The sequence below is a fragment of the Hyperolius riggenbachi genome, chromosome 2, assembly GCF_040937935.1.
Source record: "Hyperolius riggenbachi isolate aHypRig1 chromosome 2, aHypRig1.pri, whole genome shotgun sequence".
In the NCBI taxonomy this organism is placed as follows: domain Eukaryota; kingdom Metazoa; phylum Chordata; class Amphibia; order Anura; family Hyperoliidae; genus Hyperolius; species Hyperolius riggenbachi.
In genome coordinates this window covers 559,076,682-559,090,478 of record NC_090647.1, presented here as the reverse complement: position 1 = coordinate 559,090,478, position 13,797 = coordinate 559,076,682, and the positions used below count along the sequence as shown (strand labels likewise).

The 13,797-nt window shown below is 46.5% G+C and overlaps 1 protein-coding gene across 2 annotated transcripts in view; it reads left to right on the top strand.

The window, feature by feature from the left end:
• The first annotated feature begins 7,836 nt into the window (after nt 1-7,836).
• NAA50 (N-alpha-acetyltransferase 50, NatE catalytic subunit) overlaps nt 7,837-13,797 on the top strand; it is a 48,269-nt gene continuing 42,308 nt past the window's right edge. The window contains exon 1 of one of the 2 annotated variants that reach the window (XM_068266252.1): nt 7,837-8,001. In XM_068266252.1, the coding sequence (XP_068122353.1) occupies nt 7,994-8,001 (8 nt within the window). In that variant the 5' untranslated portion in view covers nt 7,837-7,993. The remainder of the gene's footprint in view (nt 8,002-13,797) is intronic. The other variant, XM_068266251.1, reaches the window with a different exon arrangement.

Below are 13,797 nucleotides of genomic sequence, written 5' to 3'. Positions count from 1 at the left end.
TGCAAAGTTTATGCTGTTTGCATGCTAACTTTAGCGCGCGAACAGCGTTACATGCTAAGTGTGGTATGCCATTGAAATCAATGGTGTTTCACCCGCTCAGTAGATAGAGTTTGGTAGTGAAATTATGAATGGTGCTTACATTAACATGTGCAGTACTGTAATGTGACGAGCGCAAAAGTCTTACGCGCATCACATAAAGAAATATATACAGTAATAATTCAAGATATACATTCCACTTGTGTGAGCTGCAGTGACTTCGTGTGCCAAGTATCCTTATCACGTGAAGTCACTGCAGATCACGATACTTTGCGCACGAAACGTTTGTGCGCAAACCTTTACACACATCTTAGCATGTGCAAAGCGGCTTTTCACTGCCGTGCTAAGTGTTAGCACGGCTTTGTAAAAGAGCCCATAGTATGAACTGAGTTTAAAAAAAAATAGGGCAAACACAGGCCCAGTATATATATAGTAAAGACAGTGGGAGAGTTCATAGGTATTAGAAAAATAGCTTTATTGTGACACCAAATCCATAACTAGGTAACCAAATTAAAATCAATTAAAAGTAGCCTGTAATGAGCGCTCCACCTTCCACACATACATCATGCACCACTCACTCCATATACCCCTAACGGTACCGGTACCAATTTGGCCGCGTCTTCAGAGAGGGGGAGAGAGCAGTATGTGCACAGATATACAGGTCAAAGGGAGTCCTCTTCAGCTTGCAAGCTAGAAAAGATAAGTCCAATTGGTCTCACCATTAGTAGTCCACACGTTTGGTTACCGCCACTGTGATGTCTCCAGAACAGTTTACCACCAAGGTACAGACCATGGGACAGGCGACTGCTCTACCCGCTCTGCGAGGCTGCATTGCAGCGGGGAACGCGCACTGATGCCATGTCTCTCGAGCTTAGTCTTGCCGCCGTGAGGAGCGCTCCAGGTTACGTGATTCAGGCCTGCCCACCGACGCGTTGCGCCCGCCCACTTGCGAGCTTCGTCAAGGTGTACGTGGCGCTGACCTCATAACATCCACCCTCCTCTCTCCACAAACCAAAGTAGGCTGCTCAGCTCTAGGCAAACAGCGAGTCCGTACACTGCCATCCAATATGGTAAGTTATCAACACTGAGCGTGTGTATGAGACTTTCTTCTTTCTGCCCCACAACTTTGCTTTTCCCCAGAGGCTGGCGAGAGCTTCCTGACGTTTATCAGCAGAGGTGGAGGTGGGAGTTAGGGGGCTCATACACTACTGGACTGGATTTTGTGGGCCGGACAACCTTTTAATCCAGTAATTTTATCAAATCAGAGGAAAATCGATGCCAAAACATGAACACCCAATCGATCTTTCATTCTGTCGAAAGGATTGATCGGTCATACTGAAAAATCTTGGTCGCAAGGGCTTGATCGAGTGGGCGACAGTACAGTTATTTGGGTTGTAATAATACTTACGTCCATCGAGTTCAACCAGAGATGTAATGGGGCTTGTCTTTCCGACGGACCCCCGGCTGGTGTCCCCCAGTATAAAAATAATAATTCCTTTCTTTGTATAGCGCTTTTCTCCTGGCAGACTCAAAGCGCTTGCGAGGCAGCCACTAGGGCACGCTCTATAGGCAGTAGCAGTGTTAGGGAATCTTGCCTAAGGTCTCCTACTGAATAGGTGCTGGCTTACTGAACAGGCAGAGCCGAGATTCGAACTCTGGTCTCCTGTGTCAGAGGCAGAGACCTTAACCATTACACTATCCAGCCACCTGGAAGTAAAGTATAAGTGTGTGAGTCATGAAAGGTTAGCTTCTTTTTTGGCACAGCGAAGCTTCCTTCAATGCTAGATCGCTCTTAGAGATGGCCCGAACGGTTGGACCCGCCTCCTATACTACATCATTAGGGTCAACTTTGACCCTGTACATCAGTCAGCAGGCACATTGTAGCCAATCAGGCTACACTCCCTCCTGGAGCCCCCCCCCCCTTATAAAAGGCAGGCAGCGTCAGGCAGTGGACTCACTCGTGTGCCTGCAGTAATTAGAGAAGGGAGAGCTGCTGCAGACTCTCATAGGGAAAGCTTAGTTAGGCTCTTGTAGGCTTGTTAGCTTGCTCCTTGCTGATTCTTATTGCTAAAAAAGCACCCCTCACCAGCTTTTTTGAGAGCTAATCTTGTTCTTGTGATCCATTTTTTTTTTGTGTGGCCCACTTGCATTATATACCGCCCTGTCAGTCAGTCGCAGCTGGCCTTTGGTGTAATTCCTACTGTGCCACTGCCAGGCACAGCACATTCAGTGACTGACTACCTGTGTGTGTGACAGGAAGCTGCACATTTGTAATCCCATCCCAATCACAGCACCTGTTCACTGTTCAGTGCACCTACCTACTTACCTATGTGAGCGCACGCATTGTTAATACCACCAGTCATTGCACCTGTTCACGATACTTGTGTGTGTGTGTGTGTGTGTGTGTGTGTGAGACAGGTGCACATTTGTAATACCCAGCAGCACTGCATATACCTACCGGTTGTTCAGTGCACCCATCTACCTACGTGAGCGCACGCAGTGTGATATTTAATACCACCAGTCACTGTACCTGTTCACGGTACGTGTGTGACTGCACATTGTATTAGTCAAGTCAGTGCATACCTTTGACTTCATCCCCCCCTATATGGGCAAACCAGGCAGAGGCAGACTAAGAGGCAGGCCACCCGTCAGGTCTTTTCAAGGTCGTGCTGTCGTGCTGCCCTGGACCAAAGTACAGTGTTTAGAAGGTGCGTGCCATCAACCCCCAAGATTGTCAGGACGTAGTTGACTATTTAACACAGAACACCTCATCTTCCTCAGCTTCCGCACGGAAGCGTGACATATCTACCTCCTCCTGCTCTGATTCTGGCACCCCACTTAACACTCAGTCGGCCGCCACCACCAAAGTGCCATCATCCCAGGGCTCAGCGGTGTGGAAATTTTTTTGTATGTCTGCCTCAGATGGGAGCCATGCCATCTGTACTCTCTGCCACCAAAAATTGAGCCGTGGAAAGACCAAGACCAATGTGAGGAAACGCGGAAAAGCTGCCGCGTGTGCCAAGAGCTAGGCGGCTGACTCCGCGTCCTACGCGGCGGTTTGCACGCGTCTGGTGGTGTGGTGGAACGCGGAAAAGCCGCCGCATGTCCTGACAGCAAAGCGGCTGTTTGCATGCAGCAGCATGTGCTTGGTGTGGCTGGGTCTGTTAGTGCACCTGGACAGATGGAGAGCTATGCTCGCGCGGGCCTGAATTCAGGACCTTTATACCTGCAGAGGAAGTGTCAGATGATCAGGAAGGTCAGCTGATTCCTGCAGGACTCATGATTGGCTGAATGGTTCGGGCGGGGCAGCATAGTCCAGCAACTATATATTCTGCTGCTTATTCAGTTGCTGGTTGTCTGGCGTTGCGATCACATACGTGGGAGCACCCAGATCCGTAGTCAGATCCGCAAGTGTGCCGGGACCAGCTGGAGCTGTAATCCTACACTTAGCTAGATTCTGTTGATAGCTTAAAGTACTAGTTTGATTGTGATTATCTGTTTTGACCTTTTGCCTGCCTGACTATCCTCCTGAACTCTGATCTTGTACCTCGATATTTCTGATACTCTGTTGCCGAACCCCGGCTCGTCCTTAGACTCTGCTTCTGCCTACTGATCTTGTACCTCGATATTTCTGATACCCTGTTGCCGAACCCTGCCTGTACCTGACTCCGCCTTTGCCTCTTGATATTGTACTTTATCTGTCCGTGTGTTACGACCTGGCTTGTCCGACCTCGAGAACCGACCTCACTGTTGGAGGCGGTTCCCCATTCTAACAGTGACACTTCCTCCAGAGTGTTACTTTTAGACAATCCTTCCTACTCGCAGCCTGACTCCTCCCGTCTTGGAGAGTCCAGGTCTTCGGAAGGAATCCGTGCAGTATACCTTACTGCGCTGAGGCTTAGTCCTCAAAGTGTTACTGTTACACCAAACACTACACTTTACTCAGGTGAACAGAGGTTAGCTGGTATATCGGATTATCGGTGATACTGCAGATCACTTATAATCTGGTATACATCTGTATTCCCAGTGATACTGCAGATCACCGGTAATCAGATCCTCTCTGTGCTTCACCGATCGTTACAACCAAGTAGGGACAACTTTCTTACGAAGGCACATGATTACAAAGCACAAACTGCTATGGGATGACCACCTGAGGAAAAGCAGTACACAAAAGCAAAGCCACACACCGCAGTGTAAGATACCAGGCCGCAATTATTTCTCAAAAAAATGCGATACCTAAACTGTATCGTGATGTTGAAACAAGGCAAGTGGTGTCATCAGCGCTGCGTAATATGCTGGCGCTTTATAAATACAATAAATAAAATAAATAAATAAATAATTCTCTGGCACACAGCGTTGGGTCAAGGGTCCATCTGACCACGTGGTCTGCAAAGCACGGTCAGGCCTGCCCAAAGACTAAATCAGTCCCCACACACAGCATCTTTGCCTGCACGCCATGTGACTGTCTGCCCCAAGACTAAGTCTCTCCCCACACACCATCTCTGCCTGCAGGTCGCTTGACTGCCTTCTCCGCCACCAACAACAGGGTCCAGGACTCCAGGCGGATACCTGAATTTTTAAGGCCGCTGCTAGCAAATAATTTTTCTGGTGCGTGTACATGCCTGCCAAATTTTTCTGGCTGCACTGCAGCTGCGACAACAAAACAAAAGGCATGTACATGTGCCCATTCTCCTTTGTGATCATTACCTTGCCACGGTGAAGGGGCTTGCGTATCACCATGAAGCAATGACCACCGGCTATATGAGTGTCTTGGGGGGCACACCCATGATAATAAGGTCGTTGCTACATTGTGGACAGACAAAATATGATCAGCTGGACAGTCACTGTTCTGTCATTCAGCTACCTCAGCCCGGCGACCATATGGGCTGGAAAGCCGCCATCACCTGCACTTTCGTCATGGTGCGCACCAGTCCAGCACGGCCGCCACTACACAATCAGCTGTTTGCGGTACGTTACACGGTGATTTTCGTGTTTCAGTGTGGAGCAGTGCTCTAATTACACTCCATGATTGATGTATACACATGCAAGATGTTTTAAAGCACTTTAGGCCTGCAATTTAGCATTCAATGTGATTTCTGCCCTTAAAACGCCACTGTGCGTCACATCCAGATTTTCCCCTGGGACTTTTGGCATCTATCCCACTCCTCCATGCAAAAACTCAGATGTTAGACCCCATGAAACATCTTTTCCATCACTTTTCTGGCCAGTATAAGTGTTTCTAGTTTTCAGAGTTCGCCTCCTCATTGAAGTCTATTGCGGTTCGCAAAAGTTCGTGCAAACCACACTTTTGCGGAAGTTCGCGTTCGAGGTTCGCAAACCGAAAATCGGAGGTTCGAGCCATCTCTAATCGCTCTCAGTTGGAACTTAAAGAAAAACCGTGACCAAGAATTGAACTTCATCCCAATCAGTAGCTGATACCCCCTTTTACATTAGAATTCTTTTCCTTTTCACAAATGGATCATCAGGGGGCGCTGTACGGCTGATATTGTGGTGAGACCCCTCCCACAGTGTGATGTCATGACCATGGCCCTGACAGTTTGCTGTCTGTGACCCTCGTTGCATTGTGAGAAATGACAGCTTTTTACAACTACCATGCAAGCAAAATCTCCCTCTGAGCATAAAACTCTCAGGGTAGGAACACACTAGGCAGAATCGCATATGCGCTTTCCATAGTACATAGTGGAAAACGCATACGCGATTCTACCTAGTGTGTTCCTACCCTCAGTAACGAACATTCTGTACAGATCACCTGGCAGGACTAAAGATTGTGACCTGTAATACATTTCAGGATGTAAATCAGGGTAAGGAAAGGTTTTACAATGGGCACGGGCGAAGCCCATGGACGCAGATTCCTGGATTTTTAATAGGTAGGATACGAGGAATGTATACAGTGGAGCTTTCAACATTTCCTCACCCTCAATAAAAATGTCTTCTTATGTTCAAGAATTCTTCATGATGGATGTGAGTACAGGTGTGATGCCATCATGACTGGAGGTGTGGCTAGGGTGGGACTGGAGGTGTGGCGGAGATGTGATGGAGGTTGATCTAGCCCCTAGATTCTAGGGTGTGAGTGGAGTTGTGAATGTAACGAAGGTGTGGCTGGGAGATTAATGGAGGGTGTGGCTAGGATGTGACTGGAGGTGTGATATGAGGTGTGGATCTGATGGATGTGTTGCTCGAATGTGAATGGAGGTGGGGCTAGAGGTGTGGTGGGGATGTGATTGGAGGTGTGGCTAGGGTGCGACTGGAGGTGTGGTGGGATTGTGATGGAGGTGTTGCTAGGGTGCGACTAGAGGTGGGGATTTGCTGAAGGTGTGGTCTGGGTGTGACTGGAGGTGTGGTTAGGGTGTGACCGGAGGTGTGGTTAGGATGTGACTGGAGGTGTGGATCTGATGGATGTGAATGGAGGTTTGGCTAGGGTGTGACTAGAGGTGTGGTGGGCATGAGATTGGGGGTGTGGCTAGGGTGCAACTGGAGGTGTGGTTAGGGTGTGACTGGAAGTGTGATGGGATTGTGGAGGTGTTGCTAGGGTGTGACTAGAGATGGGGATTTGCTGAAGGTGTGGTTAGGGTGTGACTGGAGGTGTGGTTAGGATGTGCCTGGAGGTGTGGTTAGGAAGTGACTGGAGGTGTGGTGGGATTGTGATGGAGGTGTGGTTAGGATGTGACTGGAGGTGTGGTGGGATTGTGATGGATGTGTGGTTAGGATGTGACTGGAGGTGTGGTGGGATTGTGATGGAGGTGTAGTTAGGATGTGACTGGAGGTGTGGTGGGATTGTGATGGAGGTGTAGTTAGGATGTGACTGGAGGTGTGGTTAGGGTGTGACTGGAGGTGTGGTTAGGGTGTGACTGGAGGTGTGGTTAGGGTGTGACTGGAGGTGTGGTGGGAATGTGATGGAGGTGTAGTTAGGATGTGACTGGAGGTGTGGTTAGGGTGTGACTGGAGGTGTGGTTAGGGTGTGACTGGAGGTGTGGTTAGGGTGTGACTGGAGGTGTGGTGGGAATGTGATGGTGTAGCTGGGAGGTTACTGGAGGTGTGGATAGGGTGTGGTGGGGATTTGATGGTGTGGCTAGGCTAGGGTGTGGCAGGTATGTGAAGGTGCAGCTAATGTAACTGGAGGTGTGGCCAGTGGGAATAGTTGGGACTCTGCCACAGAGATCTGATTTTAGGGTGACACATTTTGGTTAAGGCAACATTTGCAATTCTTCCTATGTTCTCCTTGAGGAGACTTATGGAGAAGCAGCATGTGGGAGATGTGATCAGACCAGGCCACTGATGTGTGACTGGGTAAGGGTGGGTAATGGGACAGGACTAGAGGCAGTGGGAGGTATGCAGCCCTCCTCCCATCCAATCCTAGTACAGTGAGCCCAGGGATGCCTTTTCACTCACCTGCCCTTTTTGGCATAAAGGAGTGAGGTAGATGGTGTCTGGCAAGCCCCTGGAGTCCTGTGCGGCCCTAGGTATGTACCTGTGTTGCCTTGCACATGATACAGCTCTGCCAGCCAGTGACACATATATACTACGTACTATACTATGCTTATACCACACATAGATAGATAGCTGCAGCCATGAATGGACAGCTCTTCCCCGTCCTCACCCAGCGCCGCCGTCACTGAAGAGAAGGAAGAAGGCGCACACGCCCTCCTCCGCCTCACACCCCGGGAACGCGCCTGCGTAGAGGAGCCGGCTCCGCCCACTACGCCAATAGAGGGATCCGATTGGCAGCGCCGCAGAGCGCAGACGCACGAGGTGCCCCTGGGCGGGGTCCTGCGCCGCTGTGACTGGAGGACGTTCTGCGCATGCGCGCACCGATCTCCCGGCACGGGGAGCCCTTCGCGCCATTCGGAAGAGTGTGGGGGAGGCCCCGGAGAGACCGAGAGCGAGGGGGGAGCACCGAGCGCGGGGAGAGCCGGGAGGAGGAGGAGCCGCCGCCGTCATGAAGGGGTGAGAGACGCCCGCTGTCACCGCCAGTCACCTCGTGTGTGTCCCGCCTGCAGCATGTGCGAGGCCTGCCCTACATGCATACATGTCATGTGTGCGAGACCTGCTGTACATACATGCCACCCTGCTGTACATACATGCCATCCTGCTGTACATACATGTCATGTGAGGCCTGCTGTACATACATGTCATCCTGCTCTACATACACTACATACATGTCATATGAGAGGCCTGCTCTACATGCATGCCACTCTGCTGTATATACATGTCATGTGAGGCCTGCCGTACATACAGGTCATCCTGCCATACATACACTGTACATACATGCCACCCTGCTGTACATACATGTCATATGAGAGGCCTGCCATACATACATGTCATATGAGAGGCCTGCCATACATACGTTGTACATACAGGTCATCCTGCTCTACATACACTGTGCATATATGTCATGTGAGAGGCCTGCCATACATACACTGTACATACATGTGAGGCCTTCTGTACATACATGTCATCCTACTGTACACATGTCATCCTACTGTACATATATGTCATGTGTGAGGCCTTCTGTATGTACATGTCATCCGACTGTACATATAGGTGATGTGTGAGGCCTTCTGTACGTACATGCCATCCTGCTGTACATACATGTCATCCTACTGTACACATGTCATCCTACTGTACATATATGCCATGTGTGAGGCCTTCTGTATGTACATGTCATCCGACTGTACATATATGTGATGTGTGAGGCCTTCTGTATGTACATGCCATCCTGCTGTACATACATGTCATCCTACTGTACACATGTCATCCTACTGTACATATATGTCATGTGTGAGGCCTTCTGTATATACATGTCATCCGACTGTACATATATGTGATGTGTGAGGCCTTCTGTACATACATGCCATCCTGCTGTACATACATGTCATCCTACTGTACATATGTCATGTGTGAGGCCTTCTGTACCTACATGTCATCCTACTGTCCATACATGCCATCCTGCTGTACATACATGTCATCCTACTGTACATATATCATGTGTGAGGCCTTCTGTACGTACATGTCATCCGACTGTACATATATGCGATGGGTGAGGCCTTCTGTATGTACATGTCGTCCGACTGTACATATATATCATGTGTGAGGCCTTCTGTACGTACATGCCATCCTGCTATACATACATGTCATCCTACTGTAAATATGTCATGTGTGAGGCCTTCTGTACATACATGTCATCCTACTGTACATATGTCATGTGTGAGGCCTTCTGTACATGCATGCCATCCTGCTGTACATACATGTCATCCTACTGTACATATGTCGTGTGAGAGGACTGCTGTACATAAATGTCATCCTACTGTACATAAATGTCATGGGAGGCCTACAGTACATACATGTCATCCTGCTGTACATACATGCCATATGTGAGGCCTGCTGTACATACAAGTCATCCTACTGTACATATGTCATGTGTGAGGCCTACTGTACATACATGTCATCCAGCTGTACATACATGTCGACCTACTGTACATACATGTCATCCTACTGTACATATGTCATGTGTGAGGCCTTCTGTACGTACATGTCATCCGACTGTACATATATGCGATGGGTGAGGCCTTCTGTATGTACATGTCGTCCGACTGTACATATATATCATGTGTGAGGCCTTCTGTACGTACATGCCATCCTGCTATACATACATGTCATCCTACTGTAAATATGTCATGTGTGAGGCCTTCTGTACATACATGTCATCCTACTGTACATATGTCATGTGTGAGGCCTTCTGTACATGCATGCCATCCTGCTGTACATGCATGTCATCCTACTGTGCATATGTCATGTGTGAGGCCTGCTGTACATACATGCCATCCTGCTGTACATACATGTCATCCTACTGTACATATGTCGTGTGAGAGGACTGCTGTACATAAATGTCATCCTACTGTACATAAATGTCATGGGAGGCCTACAGTACATACATGTCATCCTGCTGTACATACATGCCATATGTGAGGCCTGCTGTACATACAAGTCATCCTACTGTACATATGTCATGTGTGAGGCCTACTGTACATACATGTCATCCAGCTGTACATACATGTTATCCTACTGTACATAAATGTCATGGGAGGCCTACAGTACATACATGTCATCCTGCTGTACATGCATGTCATGTGTAATGCCTACAGTACATACATGTCAAATGTGTGAGGCCTCCAGTACATACATGTCATCCTACTGTACATACATGTCATCCTGCTATACATACATGTCAAATGTGTGAGTCCTCCAGTACATACATGTCAAATATGTGAGGCCTACAGTAAATGTCAAATGTGTGAGGCCTACAGTACGTACATGTCAAATGTGTGAGGCCTACAGTACATACATGTCATCCTGCTGTACATACATGTCATGTGAGAGGCCTGCTGTACATACATGTCATCCTACTGTACATATGTCATGTGTGAGGCCTGCTGTACATACACTGTACATACATGTCATCCTGCTGTCCATATATGTCATGTGAGGCCTACAGTACATACATGTCATCTGATCCTGCTGTACATACATGTCATGTTTGCGAGGCCTGCTGTACATACATGTCAAATGTGTAAGGCTTATTGTACATGTATGATGCTGGCTATATATACATACATGACGTGTGTAGAGAGCCCAAGTTACTCTGTCCTCTACATACATGTTGTGTGTGTGTGTGTGTGGCCTGTTTTACATGTATGTGAGAAGAGCTTGAACGCTACATACATGTCGTACATGAGGGCTGTATATGTGTGTCAGGAGAGCCCATGCCCCTCTGTACTGTACATATATATGTGAGACTTGTGGTATGTCTACATGTCGAGTGTTGTAGATTTTCCGTGTGTGTGGAGTCTGAGTTAGTCTGTACCCACATACATGTCACATGTGAAGCCAGTGTGATGTGTACCACATGTATGTCATATCACATCTGTGTGAGGCCTGTACATACATGTCTGTGCTCTGTAATGTACATGTATGTGAGTGGCCTGGCTATTCACCTCATGTACAGTATGTCTTGTTTTTGTGAGGAAGTCCCCACACGCGTGTCTGTTATGTACATACATGCTCTCTCCATATGTGACGTGTGTGAACCTTCTCTCTATACCTTATTGATTTGTATAGCGCCAGGATCTTCTGCGACAATGGGCTCTATTCTCAAAGACTTCCCGCATGCGGTAGCACATGCGGGAAGTTTGCGACCAAAATACCGTCAAGTTGAAATTCTCAAAATGTTCCGCATGTATTCATGCGGAAAAAATTCCGCAAAAGTCGGTATTTTCCGCAATAAAAAATTCAATTCTCAAAACTGTTCAGGCGCATCATTTCGTCGTTATTTACCGATTTATTTATTTTTTATTATCACCTACAAATAGTAGGTGATATATTCCGCATCCCATTGACTTTAATGAAGTGTGGAGGTTAAAAGTGGACCCAAATTAAAAATACAAGATTTCAGAAATAAAATCTATTTTCTAAATTATAATAATAAATTGCAGCCTTTTTTCAGCTGCATGATGACAAATATAAAATATTTAACATTTATTTGAGGAACCCCTCCCTTCCTTTCAAATTGCCGGGAAAAATCCGGCAAACTGGTGGAGTAGATGGTGTCCGGCAATGGAGGAATTGCTAATGGCTGCCCCCAGTATAACCCTAGTTATGGAAAGAGGAGGGTGAAAAGCATGCACTGAAATGCTCATAGTCTTGAAGGAGTGTTTATTTATCTTTGTATGTGTCAGAGTGGGGCAACTAAATATTTTTAATTAAAAAAAATTTTGGTTTGGGTCCGCTTTAAGGGCTGTGGACTTTAATTTTTTTTTTTAAACACTTTTTCATGCGACCTTTTTACCGCATGATTCCCGCATGAATAATGGCTGTTTTCGCATCTTTTTTCCCGCATGCGGAAAACATGCGGAAAATATAAGTGAATGTGGAAAAAATGCGGAGTTTACCGCTGGCAGAAATATAGCGGTAAAATTTTGCGGTGTTTTTGCCTGTTTGTGAATAGAGCCCATTGTGTAATATAGTAGCAGTAGGGTATTGTACCGTGTTAGCCATCAGTAAAAGCAAGAAGTTTTAAATCAGGATGATACCATTTATTGGCTAACTAAAATTGAATAAAAATAAGCAAGCTTTCGGCCTTGCAGCCTTCGTCGGGCTTACATCCTGTTAGTTTGCAGGCTGGTGGTACAGACAGCTTTATACATGCAACATCAAAAGGGAAAACAGATATTTTTCCCAAGCACAAATACGTCATTAAGATGCCTTAATTCAAACAGACCATCTCAATGGGGTTAGAGGTTGTTAGGTAAGATAAGGATATATTGGTATGAGGCTGATGATATTTGAACTTTCTCAGCCATTGTATCTGAACTTGTGAACTAAGAATTTACGATACCTCTGGGTCAATCCTAATCCCAGGTCTGTGCTCATGGAGTAAACAAGGATCCTTATCTTACCTAACAACCTCTGACCCCATTGAGATGGTCTGTTTGAATTAAGGCATCTTAATGACATGTATTTATGCTTGAAAAAAATATCTGTTTTCCCTTTTGATGTTGCATGTATATAGCTGTCTGTACCACCAGCTTGCAAACTAACAGGATATAAGCCCGACAAAGGCTGCAAGGCCGAAAGCTTGCTTATTTTTATTCATTTTTAGTTAGCTAATAAATGGTAATTTATTGCTTTTATTGTGTAATATGTGATACACACCATAGTACAGCATAATAGACAATATGTTTTACATAAAGAGGCATGTACAGTGATTGGATACAGATAATACATACTAGCAGGAAAGCCTGTTATCTGTGCTCACATGTCGGTACGGGTATTCACACAATTTTCATGCCAGTTTCAATTATTTCCATCTCCTTCACCATCTCAACTCCTAGCTACTGTAAACCTATTTTAAAAAATGGCGCTAGTCTACTTGAGGGCACCCAGCAGGAAACCTTAAAGTGGAATGAAGCTCAGAATATCCTCTTTGCTCTAAAAGTTTATTTACAGCATGAAATCTACTACCACAAAAAATTGTAGCAGACCAGCATTAAAACAGTTAAACACAGCACTTTTCTTCAGTGGAATGCTACTTGCGTCAGTGGGCAGCTTCTGATGTCAGTGGGCAGCTTTGTCAGATACAATGGGTAAACATTATCAAACTGACAAAACTGAGCTGAGAGGCAGAAAGAAAGTGATCACTAGGTAGATTTTAATAAATAATTGCAACAGCTATGCAATAAAATGCAATGGTCGCTCACAGAGCATATAAACTGTTCTTTGGGAATTTGTAGACAGACAATATTACTTGTGCACAAAAGCAAATATAACTGTATGGGTAATAAAAGTAGGTAATCACATTTTATTGAATGTTGTGTCAGTTTTATCCCACTTTTAAAGGGAACAGTTCTCCAATCACGGCACCCTCTACAGCACGAAGCGTTGTAATTGGCCGGATAGTGCGGGTGTAGTTTACTTATCTGAAACATGCCCAATCACGTCAGCGGGATTTCCCTGTGAGGTCTCCTTCTGGGTCCCATCAAGCAGACCAGCCCCTGAATGAGTTTGTCAGATATAAGATCAGAACTGTAGCTGAGTATGGGATGTACCTGTCTGTGTATGGAGCATGTACAAAACATACGCTTGTAATCTGTATGTTTGGGTCAGGGCTGTGGGGTCGGGACAAAAATCATCCAACTACTCAGTTTTTGAAACCTCCGACTCCAGGTACCCAAAATTGCTTTGACT